The 12,167-nt window shown below is 42.0% G+C and overlaps 1 protein-coding gene across 1 annotated transcript in view; it reads left to right on the top strand.

The window, feature by feature from the left end:
* Window positions 1-12,167, top strand: part of LOC115102597 (protein kinase C, zeta) — a 168,953-nt gene that overhangs the window by 20,899 nt on the left and 135,887 nt on the right. The window contains exons 2-3 of the mRNA XM_029622706.2: window positions 5,899-6,020; window positions 6,117-6,206. Of these exons, the coding sequence (XP_029478566.2) occupies window positions 5,899-6,020; window positions 6,117-6,206 (212 nt within the window). The remainder of the gene's footprint in view (window positions 1-5,898; window positions 6,021-6,116; window positions 6,207-12,167) is intronic.

Raw genomic sequence — 12,167 nt, 5'->3', positions numbered from 1 at the left:
TATTGAAAATGAAATGCAGAAATATCTCATTTACATAACTATTCCGACCCCTGAGTCAATACTCTGTAGAAGCACCTTTTGGCAGCGATTACAGCTGTCAGTCTTTCTGGGTAAGTCTCTAAGAGCTTTCCACACCTGGATTCAGGAGTGGGGAAAAGTACCCAATTGTCATACTTCAGTAAAAGTAGAGATGCCTTTTAATAGAGAATGACTCAAGTAAAAGTGAAAGTCACTTAGTAAAATACTTCTTGAGTATAAGTATTTGGTTTTAAATATACCTCTGTATCAAAGTAAATGTAATAGCTAAATTATACTTAAGTTTATAAAGTATAAATCATTTAAAATTCCTTATATTAAGCAAACCAGACTGCATCCTTTTCTTGTTTTTATTTATTTAGGGATAGCACTCCAACAATCAGACATCATTTATAAATGAAGCATGTGTGTTTATTGAGTCCGCCAGATCAGAGGCAGTAAGGATGATTTTTCTTAAGTGCGTGAATTGGACCATTTTCCTGTCCCAATAAGCATTCATAATGTAAGGAGTACTTTTGGGTATCAGGGAAATTGTATGGAGTAAAAAGTACATTATTTTCATTATATGAAATTAAATGGTAAAATATATACAGTATATCACAAAAGTGAGTACACCCCTCACATTTCTGTAAATATTTGAGTATATCTTTTCATGTGACAACACTGAAGAAATTACACTTTGCTACAAAGAAAAGTAGTGAGTGTACAGCTTGTATAACAGTGTAAATTTGCTGTCCCCTCAAAATAACTCAACACACAGCGATTAATGTCTAAACCGCTGGCAACAAAGGTGAGCACACCCCTAAGTGAAAATGTCCAAATTGGTCCCAATTTGGACATTTTCACTTAGGGGTGTACTCACTTTTGTACTTTACAACCTTTACAACATTTGCCCATTTATTTTTCTTCAAGCTCTGTCAAATTGGTTGTTGATCATTGCTAGACAACCATTTTCAGGTCTTTCCATAGATTTTCAATTAGATCTAAGTTAATACTGTAACTCGGCCACTCAGGAACTTTCACTGTCTTCTTGGTAAGCAATTCTCGTGCAGATTTGACTTTTTGTTTTAGGTTATTCTCCTGCTGAAAGATTAATTAATCTCCCAGTATTTGGTGGAAAAAAGACAATCAGGTTTTCCTCTAGGATTTTGCCTGTGCTTAGCTCCATTCAGTTTCTTTTTACCCTGAAAAGTTCCCCAGTCCTTAACAATTACAAGCATACCCATAACATGATGCAGCCCCCACTATGCATGAACATTTGGAGAGTGGTACTCAGTTATGTGTTGTATTGGATTTGCACCAAATATAACTCTATTTTGGACAAAAAAAAGTGAATTGCTTTGACACATTTTTTGCAGTATTACTTTCGTGTCTTATTGCAAACAGGATGCATGTTTAGGAATATTTGTATTCTTTACAGGCTTCCTCTTTTCACTCTTTCAATTAGGTTAGTATTGCGGTTTCCTTCCTCTCTGGCAACTGAGTCAGGAATGAAGCCTGTATATTTGTTGTTACTGGGTGTATTGATACACTGTTCAAAGTGTAATTAATAACCTCACCATGCTCAAAGGGATATTCAATATCTGCTTTTTATTATACGAAAACCTCCCTGGTCACTGTGGTTAAATCTTTGTTTGAAATTCACTGCTCGACTGATGTATGTGTGGGGTACAGAGGTAAGGTAGTCATTCAAAAATCATGTAATTTTTAAATGTAATTGCACACAAAGTCCATTCAACTTATTATGTAACTTGTTAGCACATTTCTACGCTTGCTATAACAAAGTGGTTGAATACTTATTGATTCAAGACATTTCAGCTTTTCATATTTGATTAATTTGCAAAAAATGTATAAACCTAATTTCACTTTGATGTTATTTTGTATTGTGTGCAGTCCAATGACAATACATCTCAATTGAATCAATTTTATATTCGGGCTGTAACACAACAAAATGAGGAGGTCAAGGGGACACTTTCTGAAGGCACTTTAACTTTGCTAGTCTTGTTAGCTAGCTTGTTATATGCTGGTTGTTAGCTTGCATAAGTGATATGTGTACTATTATAAGGGACACTTACCATTTTTTATGGATAATATTTAAATTAAGTGGGGGAGCTCTATTCCTGGCAGGCTGATCAGTTTCAATAGCAGCCTCAGAGGCTGATGTCAGGATGATGCTTTGTAAGGCTGTTTCATATATAAATCTCCTTGCTGGCAGATTAGCAGTCAGTGCTTTATGTCAAATAAAATAACATTTTATTGGTCACGTACTGTACACATGGTTAGCAGATGTTGTTGCGAGTGTAGCGAAATGCTTGTGCTTCTAGTTCCAACAGTGCAGCAATGTATCTAACAATTTCACAACAACTACCTAATACACACAAATCTAAGTAAGGAATGGAATACTAATATATACATATATGGAAGAGCAATGATAGAGCAGCATAGGCAAGATGTAATAGATGGTATAAAATACAGTATATACACTACTGTTCAAAAGTTTGGGCTCACTTAGAAATGTCCTTTGAAGAAAAGCAAAATAAATTGTCCATTAAAATAACATCAAATTGATCAGAAATACAGTGTAGACATTTGATGTTGTAAATAACTATTGTAGCTGGAAACGGATCATTAAAAAAAAGGAATATCTACATAGGCGCACAGAGGCCCAGGGCAGGTTGTTTGCCCCCGGTGATGCCTTATGCAGACTGTACCACCCTCTGGAGAGCCTTGTGATTGTGGGCGGTGCAGTTGCCATACCATGCGGTGATACAGCCTGACAGGATGCTCTCAATTGTGCATCTGTAGAAGTTTGAGGGTTTTCGGTGACAAGCCAAATTTCTTGAGCCTCCTGAGGTTGAAGAGCCACTGTTGCGCAGCCTTTACCACACTGTCTGTGTGGGTGGAACATTTCAGTTTGTCCTTGATGTGTATGCAGAGGAACTTAACTTTCCACCTTCTCCACTGCTCTCCCGTCGATGTGGATAGGGGGTGCTCCCTCTGATGTTTCCTGAAGTCCACGATCATCTCCTTTGTTTTATTGATGTTGAGTAAGAGGTTGTTTTGCTGACACCACACTCCGAGTGCTCTCAGTTCCTTCCTATAGGCCATCTCGTCGTTGTTGGTAATCAAGCCTCCTAGTGGTGTGTCATCTGCAAACTTGATGATTTGAGTTGGAGGCGTGCATGGCAACGCAGTCATGGGTGAACAGGGAGTACACCCCCCTGTAGGGGGTTTAGCACGCACCCTTGTGGGGCCCCAGTGTTGAGGATCATCAAGTGGAGATGTTGTTACCTACCTTCACCACCTGGGGGCGGCCCATCAGAAAGTCCAGGACCCAATTGCATAGGGCGGGTTTGAGACCAGGGCAGTGTTATGGCGATTTCATCGTCTGTGGACCTATTGTGGTGGGAAGCAAATTGAAGTGGGTCTAGGGTGACAGGTAAGGTGGAGGTAATATGATCCTTGACTAGCCTCTCAAATCGCTTCATGATGACAGAAGTGAGTGCTATGGGGTGATTAGTCATTTAGTTCAGTTACCTTTGCCTTCTTGGGTTCAGGAATAATGGTGGTCAACTTGAAGCATGTGGTGACAACAGACTGGGATAGAGAGTGATTAAATATGTCCTTAAACACCCAGCTGGTCTGCGCGTACTCTGAGGACGCGGCTAGGGTTGCTGTCTGGGCCGGCAGGTTTGCGAGGGTTAACGCGTTTAAATGTCTTTCTCACGTCGGCCACGGAGAAGGAGAGCTGTGGCACTGTATTATCCTCAAAGCGGGCGAAGGTGTTTAGTTTGTCTGGAAGCAAGATGTCGGTGTGCGTGAAGTGGCTGGTTTTCTTTTTTTAGTCCGTGATTGTCTTTAGACCCTGCCACATACGTCTCGTGTCTGAGCCATTGATTTGAGATTCCAGTTTGTCTCTGTACGGACATTTCGCTTGTTTGATTGCCTTGCTGAGGGAATAACTACACTGTTTGTATTCGGTCCGTATTCCCAGTCGCCTTGCCATGGTTAAATGCGGTGGTTTGCGCTTTCAGTTTTGCACGAATGCTACAATCTATCCACAGTTTCTGGTTAGGGTAGGTTTTAAAAGTCACAGTGTGTACAACATCTCCTATGCACCTCCATATAAACTCACTCACCGATTCAGTATATGATCAAGACTGGGTGGGCTCTATTCCTGGCAGGCTGATCAGATTAAATAGCCACCTCAGAGGCTGATAAGTCAGGATGCTTCCCAGTAGGCTGTCTGCAAGGAGCCTTACCTATAAAACCGCCCACAAGGCAGCATCCTGCCTTAATTTCAGCCTCAGAGTATTTGAATCTAATCAATCTGTAAGGAATGGAGCTCACCCCCTGTAAATGTAAATGTCCCTTATAATTATACACATATCAGTTATGCAAGCTGACAACCAGCACAAATAACAAGCTAGCTTGCTAGCTATTTAGCTAGCTAATAAGACTACATAGCTAACTAGCTAGTTCACAAGACTAGCAAAGTTAGCCAATTGCATGCAAGCAGCAACGCAGCTATGGTCTTGGGGGCGGCTTGCAGCTTGGGAGGCGGGGCTGCCTGTCAGGCATCGTTCAGGGCTTCAATGCCCTGTGATCAACGCAGCCACAGGGCTCCTTGATGAAGTGGTTATCGTGCATCTGAACAAATGAATGGATGATGCGAGGTACTTTTGTCATGTTGTGATCATGAGATAAATAAGTTGTGATCTCAACATAATGAGGGAACTATTTAAAAAAAATCCATATGACCATCCTAGTACAGCCAACCATTTTGGGTCACCTGTGCCTCCAAATCTCTTGGGAATATCCTACTACGAGACACTTGTGGGCTATTTTGAATAGCTCTTTGTAGCTGTTAGCTGTATGATTTAACTGTGTGCTTTGCATCTGGCCTTTTTATTTTTCCTTTCACTGTACATGCTCACAAATACACTTGTTCAGCAGGGACTGAATTCTCCCGCATATCAAGTGTGACAGGGGTTTTCTCGGTTAAGGAATAAGTATGACTTAATTGCCAGAGTTTGTCTTCATTCCAACAAAGAACAGCTGGAGCAGCTGGATAGCTGGTGTATTGTAGAATGCAGCTGTGAGGTGGGAGAAGAGTAGCCTTGTGTCTCTTGCTTTTGGCTTGTAGGAGGCACTGTCTGTCATTGGACTCAAACTGGTCTCTGTATAGAGAACCATACATGCATATGGTAGAACTAGTCAGTATAGCCCATACATGCATAGGAGTTGCAATGGCTACACCATAGCACCTGCTATCCATAGCAGAGAACCATAGGCCTGTGCTTGTGTCATTGATCCAAGCAAGTGAGAGTATTTTACAGGGATGCGTTGATATTGAACATAAAGTAATGATCAAAGACTAGAGCGATATCTGAATGAGAGTGACTGTTGGTTGACTTGAGTGTCCACACATTGTGTGGCGCCCTCCTCCGGTGGGGCAGAACATGTCACTGCACAGGCCGTCACATTCGCCACAGGTCATTTCGCATCCTTATAGTCCTTGAGATCTGTTCATCACATTCAAATGGCAGTCAGGGAGTGTTTGACGGTTGAATGTCCGTAGCTGTTGTAATTCCCTATTTACAACACATGTTGCCCACACATCAATTCGGACCATTTAACCACTGCTGAAGAAGTTCCTCCAGAGAGATCTAAAGAAGTGACTGAAGTGGATGTATTGAATACATGTCTGGCTTGGGCATCCAGACTTCCATTATTTAAGCCATCTCGACATTGACTGAATACAATTGGGTGTAATTCCTTTTGCCCAAACCCTGGTGTGAAGCAACGTGAAAGAGTGAGTGTGATTTGAATAATGTTATATTATTTATCCTGTGTGTGCAGGGACATGCTAATCACGGACTTGGCTGCCACAGTAACCTACATGGGACTATGTGAGGAGGTGAGGGTGATGTGCAGCCTGGCCCAGCAGCAGCCAATCACTCTCAAGTGGATCGACGATGAGGGTATGTTGGTCTCGCACCGGTGGGTGGGAAAGAATTCAGTTGATCTTGACTACATGTGTATGAAATAAGTGAATAATCTGTGTTTGTGTCCCATAGGAGACCCATGTACCATCTCCTCTCAGATGGAACTGCAGGAGGCCTTCCGGATCTACAGCCGCAACAGGAACTCAGGACTCCTGCTGCACGGTTAGTTAGGGCTCTGTCTGTCTGCACTCATTTCTCTGTCGCTTTACCTCTACTTCTCTTTTCACTTACTCCTCTCTGTTCTCTTTTCACCTCCTCTATTTCTCTTTTCACCTCCTCCTCTCTGTTCTCTTTTCACTTACTCTTCTCTGTTCTCTTTTCACCTCCTCCTCTAATTCTCTTTTCACCTCCCCTCTAATTCTCTTTTCACCTCCTCCTCTAATTCTCTGTTCATCTCCTCCTTTCTGTTCTCTTTTCACCTCCTCCTCTAATTCTCTGTTCATCTCCTCCTTTCTGTTCTCTTTTCACCTCCTCCTCTAATTCTCTGTTCATCTCCTCCTTTCTGTTCTCTTTTCACCTCCTCCTCTCTGTTCTCTTTTCACCTCCTCCTCTCTGTTCTCTTTTCACCTCCTCTCTGTTCTCTTTTCACTTACTCTTTGTTCTCTTTTCACCTCCTCCTCTCTGTTCTCTTTTCACCTCCTCTCTGTTCTCTTTTCACCTCCCTCTTTTCTCTTTTCACTTACTCTTCTCTGTTCTCTTGTCACCTCCTCCTCTCTGTTCTCTTGTCACATCCTCTTCTCTGTTCTCTTGTCACCTCCTCTTCTCTGTTCTCTTGTCACCTCCTCTTCTCTGTTCTCTTGTCACCTCCTCTTCTCTGTTCTCTTGTCACCTCCTCTTCTCTGTTCTCTTGTCACCTCCTCTTCTCTGTTCTCTTTTCACCTACTCTTCTCTGTTCTCTTTTCACCTACTCTTCTCTGTTCTCTTTTCACCTCCTCCTCTCTGTTCTCTTTTCACTTACTCTTCTCTGTTCTCTTTTCACCTCCTCTTCTCTGTTCTCTTTTCACTTACTCTTCTCTGTTCTCTTTTCACTTACTCTTCTCTGTTCTCTTGTCACCTCCTCCTCTCTGTTCTCTTTTCACCTCCTATTCTCTGTTCTCTTGTCACCTCGTCCTCTCTGTTCTCTTTTCACCTCGTCGTCTACTTCTCTTTTCACCTCGTCCTCTACTTCTCTTTTCACCTCGTTCTCTACTTCTCTTTTCACCTCGTCCTCTACTTCTCTTTTCACTTACTCTTCTCTGTTCTCTTTTCACTACTCTTCTCTGTTCTCTTTTCACTACTCTTCTCTGTTCTCTTTTCACCTCCTCTTCTCTGTTCTCTTTTCACCTCCTCCTCTCTGTTCTCTATTCACCTCCTCTACTTCTCTTTTCACCTCCTCTCTGTTCTCTTTTCACTTGATCTTCTCTGTTCTCTTTTCACCTCCTCCTCTCTGTTCTCTTTTCACCTCCTCCTCTCTGTTCTCTTTTCACCTCCTCCTCTCTGTTCTCTTTTCACCTCCTCCTCTCTGTTCTCTTTTCACTTTTCTCTGTTCTCTTTTCACCTACTCTTCTCTGTTCTCTTTTCACCTCCTCCTCTCTGTTCTCTTTTCACTTACTCTTCTCTGTTCTCTTTTCACCTCCTCTTCTCTGTTCTCTTTTCACCTCCTCTTCTCTGTTCTCTTTTCACTTACTCTTCTCTGTTTTCTTTTCACCTCCTCTTCTCTGTTTTCTTTTCACTTTTCTCTGTTCTCTTTTCACCTAATCTTCTCTGTTCTCTTTTCACCTCCTCCTCTCTGTTCTCTTTTCACTTACTCTTCTCTGTTCTCTTTTCACTTACTCTTCTCTGTTCTCTTTTCACTTACTCTTCTCTGTTCTCTTTTCACTTACTCTTCTCTGTTCTCTTTTCACTTACTCTTCTCTGTTCTCTTTTCACTTACTCTTCTCTGTTCTCTTTTCACTTACTCTTCTCTGTTCTCTTTTCACCTCTTCTCTGTTCTCTTTTCACGTACTCTTCTCTGTTCTCTTTTCACGTACTCTTCTCTGTTCTCTTTTCACGTACTCTTCTCTGTTCTCTTTTCACGTACTCTTCTCTGTTCTCTTTTCACGTACTCTTCTCTGTTCTCTTTTCACCTCCTCCTCTCTGTTCTCTTGTCACCTCGTCCTCTACTTCTCTTTTCACCTCGTCCTCTACTTCTCTTTTCACCTCGTCCTCTACTTCTCTTTTCTCGTCTCTACTTCTTTTCTTTTCACTTCTCTTTTCACTACTCTTCTCTGTTCTCTTTTCACCTCCTATTCTCTGTTCTCTATTCACCTCCTATTCTCTGTTCTCTATTCACCTCCTCTACTTCTCTTTTCACCTCCTCTCTGTTCTCTTTTCACTTACTCTTCTCTGTTCTCTTTTCACCTCCTCCTCTCTGTTCTCTTTTCACCTCCTCTCTTTTCTCTTTTCACTTACTCTTCTCTGTTCTCTTGTCACCTCCTCCTCTCTGTTCTCTTGTCACCTCCTCCTCTCTGTTCTCTTGTCACCTCCTCTTCTCTGTTCTCTTGTCACCTCCTCTTCTCTGTTCTCTTGTCACCTCCTCTTCTCTGTTCTCTTTTCACCTCTTCTGTTCTCTTGTCACCTCCTCCTCTGTTCTCTGTTCTTTTCACCTACTCTTCTCTGTTCTTCTCTGTTCTCTTTTCACCTCCTCTTCTCTGTTCTCTTTCACCTCCTCTTCTCTGTTCTCTTTTCTGTTCTCTTTTCTACTTCTTTTCACTCTCTCTGTTCTCTTTTCTACTCTTCTCTGTTCTCTTTTCACCTACTCTTCTCTGTTCTCTTTTCACCTCTGTTCTCTTCTCTGTTCTCTTTTTTTCACCTCCTCACCTCCTCTTCTCTGTTCTCTTTTCTCTTCTTTTCACCTCCTCTTCTCTGTTCTCTGTTCACCTCCTCTCTCTGTTCTCTTGTCACCTCCTCTTCTCTCTTTTCACCTCACCTCTTCTCTGTTCTCTTTCTTCTGTTCTCTTTTCACCTTTTACTCTTCTCTGTTCTCTTTTCCTACTCTTCTCTGTTCTCTTTTTTCTTCTCTGTTCCTCTTCTCTGTTCTCTTTTCACCTACTCTTCTCTGTTCTCTTTTCACCTCTCTTCTCTGTTCTCTTTTCACCTCCTCTTCTCTGTTCTCTTTTTCTTCTCTGTTCTCTTTTCACCTCTTCTCTGTTCTCTTTTCACCTACTCTTCTCTGTTCTCTTTTCTCTGTACTCTTCTCTTTTCTTTTCACTTACTCTCTCTGTTCTGTTCTCTTTTCACCTCCTCTTCTCTTACCTCTTCTCTGTTCTCTTTTCACTTACTCTTCTCTGTTCTGTTTTTCTCTCTGTTCTCTTTTCACTTTTCTCTGTTCTCTTTTCACTTACTCTTCTCTGTTCTCTTTTTACTTACTCTTCTCTGTTCTCTTTTCACTTACTCTTCTCTGTTCTCTTTTCACTTACTCTTCTCTGTTCTCTTTTCACCTCCTATTCTCTGTTCTCTTTTCACCTCCTATTCTCTGTTCTCTTTTCACCTCCTATTCTCTGTTCTCTTTTCACCTCCTATTCTCTGTTCTCTATTCACCTCCTCTACTCTATTCTCTGTTCTCTTTTCACCTCTCTGTTCTCTTTTCACTTACTCTTCTCTGTTCTCTTTTCACCTCCTCCTCTCTGTTCTCTTTTCTCCTCCTCCTCTCTGTTCTCTTTTCACCTCCTCCTCTCTGTTCTCTTTTCACCTCCTCCTCTCTGTTCTCTTTTCACTTACTCTTCTCTCTTCCCTTGTCACCTCCTCCTCTCTGTTCCCTTGTCACCTCCTCCTCTCTGTTCTCTTGTCACCTCCTCCTCTCTGTTCTCTTGTCACCTCCTCTTCTCTGTTGTCACCTCCTCTTCTCTGTTCTCTTGTCACCTCCTCTTCTCTGTTCTCTTGTCACCTCCTCTTCTCTGTTCTCTTGTCACCTCCTCTTCTCTGTTCTCTTGTCACCTCCTCTTCTCTGTTCTCTTGTCACCTCCTCTTCTCTGTTCTCTTGTCACCTCTTCTCTGTTCTCTTTTCACTTACTCTTCTCTGTTCTCTTTTCACCTCCTCTTCTCTGTTCTCTTTTCACCTCCTCTTCTCTGTTCTCTTTTCACCTCCTCTTCTCTGTTCTCTTTTCACCTCCTCTTCTCTGTTCTCTTTTCACTTACTCTTCTCTGTTCTCTTTTCACCTCCTCTTCTCTGTTCTCTTTTCACCTCCTCTTCTCTGTTCTCTTTTCACTTACTCTTCTCTGTTCTGTTTTCACTTACTCTTCTCTGTTCTCTTTTCACTTACTCTTCTCTGTTCTCTTTTCACTTACTCTTCTCTGTTCTCTTTTCACTTACTCTTCTCTGTTCTCTTTTCACTTACTCTTCTCTGTTCTCTTTTCACTTACTCTTCTCTGTTCTCTTTTCACCTTGTCCTCTACTTCTCTTTTCACTTACTCTTCTCTGTTCTCTTTTCACCTCCTCTTCTCTGTTCTCTTTTCACCTACTCTTCTCTGTTCTCTTTTCACCTCGTCCTCTACTTATCTTTTCACTTACTCTTCTCTGTTCTCTTGTCACCTCCTCTTCTCTGTTCTCTTTTCACCTCCTCTTCTCTGTTCTCTTTTCACCTCCTCTTCTCTGTTCTCTTTCACCTCCTCTTCTCTGTTCTCTTGTCACCCTCCTCTGTTCTCTTTTCTGTTCTCTTTTCACCGTCCTCTCCTCTTTTCTTCTCTGTTCTCTTTTCACCTCTCTCTTCTTTTCTGTTCTCTTTTCACTCTACTTCTCTTTTCACCTCCTTCTCTGTTCTCTTTTCACCTCCTCCTCTCTGTTCTCTTTTCACCTCCTCTCTGTTCTCTTTTCACCTCCTATTCTCTGTTCTCTTTTCACCTCCTCTTCTCTGTTCTCTTTTCACCTCCTCTCTGTTCTCTTTTCACCTCCTCTTCTCTTTCTCTTTCACCTCTCTCTCTTCTCTTGTTCTCTCTTTCACCTCCTCTTCTCTGTTCTCTTTTTTCTTCTCTGTTCTCTTTCACCTCCTCTTCTCTGTTCTCTTTTCACCTCCTCTTCTCTGTTCTCTTTTCACCTCCTCTTCTCTGTTCTCTTTTCACCTCCTCTTCTCTGTTCTCTTTTCACCTCCTCTTCTCTGTTCTCTTTTCACCTCCTCTTCTCTGTTCTCTTGTTCTCTCTGTTCTCTTTTCACCTCGTCCTCTCTTCTCTTTTCACCTCTCCCTACTTCTTCTTTTCACCTGTCCCTCTTCTCTTTTCACCTCGTCCTCTCTGTTCTCTTTTTTCACCTCCTCTTCTCTTTTCACCTGTCTTCTCTGTTCTCTTTTTTCACCTCCTCTTCTCTGTTCTCTTTTCACTTACTCTTCTCTGTTCTCTTTTCACTTACTCTCTCTGTTCTCTTTTCACCTTGTCCTCTACTTCTCTTTTCACTTTCTCTGTTCTCTTTTCACCTCCTCTTCTCTGTTCTCTTTTCACCTACTCTTCTCTGTTCTCTTTTTACTCTTCTCTACTTATCTTTTCTTACTCTTCTCTGTTCTCTTTCACCTCCTCTTCTCTGTTCTCTTTTCACCTCCTCTTCTCTGTTCTCTTTTCACCTCCTCTTCTCTGTTCTCTTGTCACCTCGTCCTCTCTGTTCTCTTTTCACCTCGTCCTCTACTTCTCTTTTCACCTCGTCCTCTACTTCTCTTTTCACCTCGTCCTCTACTTCTCTTTTCACCTCGTCCTCTACTTCTCTTTTCACCTCGTCCTCTACTTCTCTTTTCACCTCGTCCTCTACTTCTCTTTTCACCTCGTCCTCTACTTCTCTTTTCACCTCGTCCTCTACTTCTCTTTTCACCTCCTCTTCTCTGTTCTCTTTTCACCTCCTATTCTCTGTTCTCTTTTCACCTCCTATTCTCTGTTCTCTTTTCACCTCCTCTTCTCTGTTCTCTTTTCACCTCCTCTTCTCTGTTCTCTTTCACCTCCTCTTCTCTGTTCTCTTGTCACCTCCTCTTCTCTGTTCTCTTGTCACCTCCCTCTTCTCTGTTCTCTTGTCACCTCCTCTTCTCTGTTCTCTTTTCTCCTCTTCTCTGTTCTCTTTTCACCTCCTCTTCTCTGTTCTCTTTTCACCTCCTCTTCTCTGTTCTCTTTTCACCTCCTCTTCTCTGTTC

Source organism: Oncorhynchus nerka, linkage group LG20, assembly GCF_034236695.1.
Source record: "Oncorhynchus nerka isolate Pitt River linkage group LG20, Oner_Uvic_2.0, whole genome shotgun sequence".
In the NCBI taxonomy this organism is placed as follows: domain Eukaryota; kingdom Metazoa; phylum Chordata; class Actinopteri; order Salmoniformes; family Salmonidae; genus Oncorhynchus; species Oncorhynchus nerka.
Note: the sequence above shows the minus strand (reverse complement) of the source record. Positions and strands in the feature narration are given on the sequence as shown.